This window comes from Echinops telfairi, unplaced genomic scaffold, assembly GCF_000313985.2.
Source record: "Echinops telfairi isolate 266 unplaced genomic scaffold, ASM31398v2 ScPeMD7_29;HRSCAF=101, whole genome shotgun sequence".
NCBI lineage: Eukaryota > Metazoa > Chordata > Mammalia > Afrosoricida > Tenrecidae > Echinops > Echinops telfairi.
Window position 1 is genome coordinate 8,614,973 of NW_022103926.1, and position 2,598 is coordinate 8,617,570.

The 2,598-nt window shown below is 62.7% G+C and overlaps 1 protein-coding gene across 1 annotated transcript in view; it reads right to left on the reverse strand.

Annotated features, from left to right (window-relative positions):
* Positions 1-2,598, reverse strand: part of GGT5 (gamma-glutamyltransferase 5) — a 31,006-nt gene that overhangs the window by 7,562 nt on the left and 20,846 nt on the right. The window contains exons 5-9 of the mRNA XM_045289566.1: positions 2,326-2,483; positions 1,621-1,767; positions 684-820; positions 391-581; positions 8-90 (exon numbers count right to left, since the gene is read on the reverse strand). Coding sequence (XP_045145501.1) covers positions 8-90; positions 391-581; positions 684-820; positions 1,621-1,767; positions 2,326-2,483 — 716 coding nt within the window. The remainder of the gene's footprint in view (positions 1-7; positions 91-390; positions 582-683; positions 821-1,620; positions 1,768-2,325; positions 2,484-2,598) is intronic.

Below are 2,598 nucleotides of genomic sequence, written 5' to 3' on the forward strand. Positions count from 1 at the left end.
CCGGCGCCCGGGGGGTGTCTCCAGCACAAGTCCAGGAGTTCATTGTTCAGCAGGACGCCAGTCTGGGGGGAGTAGACCATGGCTCCGAAGCTGCGGACAGGGAGCAGAGCCTAGGTATGGGGGGAGTCGGGAGCTGGGTCTCCCCATCTCTGCCCTCCGCACAGTGCTCCCCCACCGCCATCACCACCCGTGGTACTGCCCACACACCCCCTGTCAGGTGTCTTTCTGGGTGGGCTCAGGGCCGTCCACCGGCAGCCTTACTGAGCCAGAAGGGAGAGGAGAGGAGAAAGGCTGCTGGGGAAGCCGGGGGTGGGGTGGGGTCGGGGTCTGAGCTGGGGGCCTAAGGTGGAGGGAGCAAAGCCCGCCCCGGGGAGGGCCCCCCACACGCACGGTGTGTTGATGGTGCTGGTGGCAGCCACCGCACTGCCATCCTCCCCCAGTACGGACACGTGGGCAGTGCCCGTCTGCAGGCCCCGGGCCCCAGCCAGGCCGTAGTGGCTGAGCGGGTGGTCTCCCCGGGGGTCGATCTGCTGGCGTATGTTCTGAGCCAAGGCACTCCCCAGCAGGTCCAGGGAGACATTCTGGTGGGGAGCAACGCAGGTATGAGGTTAGTGGGGTCCTGAGAACTGAGTGTTCCAGGAGACTCAGCCCCCCTCCAGCTGCTGACCCCGCCACCACTTTACTTGGGCCTCCGGGTGGCTCTGAGGGTCCCATAGGCGCCACCTCTGTCCCCAGGCAAACTTGAGAGTCTCCACCAGCTGATGGTACATGCTCACACGCCCTTGTGGCTTGGCAGCGGACTCCGCGGAGAAGTTGAACCCTGGTGGGGGGGTGGGCGGGAGAGGGGAACAGCTGGGGGTCCCCATGAGGGTGAATTATATTGAGGCATAGGTTGACACCCTATTGAAAGACCCGTGTCCTTGGGCAGCTCACATAAAGGTCAGCAGTTCAAACCCACCAGCTGCTCTGGGGGGAGAGAGATGAGGCCGTCTGCTCTCGTGAAGAGTTTACGACCTTGAAGCCCCCGTGGGGCAGCTCTACTTCCATCCTACAAGGTCGCTGGGAGACAGAATCGACCCGAGGGCGGCAGGCGGAGTTTTGGGGTCATTCTAGAACGTGAGAGGTTCGTGTCTGCCGCCGAAGACGATGATGGGACCAATTCGAGGCGTTTGAGAGGCGGCCCCACATGCCATCATGCGTGTGCGTCACGAGGCAGGCACACAGAGAAGAGAAAGCATGTGAAGATGGAGGGAGGGATGCGGCCAAAAGCCAGGGCGTGCTGGCAGCCATCAAAAGCAGGAAGCCACAGAGAAGGGGCTCCCCTGGAGGCCTTGAGGGAACCAGGCCCCCACGGACCCCGAGATTATGAATTCCAGAGCTATAAGACAGTAAGTGGTGTTGTGTTAGCTTGGTATCCACCCTGCCTTGGCCTGGACCTTCAGCCCCGACAGGCCCACCCAGTGTTGGCGGAGGACCTTCCTAAGCCTCCCAACAGCCCTTCCCTGCCCCCTCATTCCCCGCTGCCCTGGGTTCAGCCCCATCCGTCTGCTGACCCCAGGTCGCAGATGGGAGGCCCTGGGCTGGCTCCCTGGGGCAGGACAGCGGGGGATAGGGCCTCACCTTGCAGCACGTTGAGGATGAACCCAAGAAGGGCACCCCCTGAAGGAGCCGGCGATGTGTACAGTGTGTAGTCCCCCAGGGGCAAGGCCAGGGCGTCCATCACCTTAGGCCGGAAGGCGGCCAAGTCCTGCAGGGTCAGCTGGCTCCCTGGGGTGAGACACAGGCATTAGAGGAGCAAGGCACCCCGGACCCAACAGGCCCATCTAGGGCAGTGGTTCTAAACCTGGGGTCACCTAAGACCATCTAAGGTCATCCTAAGAAAACACATAGGAACCGAGACATGGTTCCTATATCCGTCTCCAGGCTGGTCCACCCACATGCAGATATGCCTACATACGGGGTCACCACATCATGGGAAACTGTATTAAAGGGTCTCGGCATTAGGAAGGTTCAGTTGAGAACCACTGAACTAGGAAAACTGAGGCACGGAGCTGGCGATGAGGGCGAAAGGGCTGGGCAATGGGATGGGTGGGCAGGGACCAGAGGCAGGACACTGGGTAGGGGAACAGAGAAGCTTCCAGAGGCCAGGCACCTGGGGAGGTGGGCCTGCCGCAGCCACTTCTGTCCCCCCTCCCCAAGAGCTTTGATCTCGGGGCTGGTCTGGGTGCATGCATCAGGGAGCCCAGAGCCTAGGGCATCGGTGGGCACCCCCAGCACAGTGCCCTCCTGGAGGCCTGCCTGGTGCCCAGACCCTGAACCTCTCACCTTCTTTGGCTATATCCTCCACCAGCCTGTGGGTCAGCGCCCCCGTGTAGAAGGCCTCTGCTCCCTCTGTGGCCACTGTCTCCAGGGTTGTCACCAGTGCAGGCCACGGCAGTGGGTCCCCAGCCCTCAGGGGCTCTGTCCCGTTGAAGAAGAGCTGCCTGGGGCGGTGGGAGGGGGTGGGGAGGAGCCTCAGGCTGGGGGGCTGTGTGGGCATCAGGGACAGACTCTCCAAGCCTGGAAGGATGGGAGGGGCATGGCCAGAGCCCTGCAGTC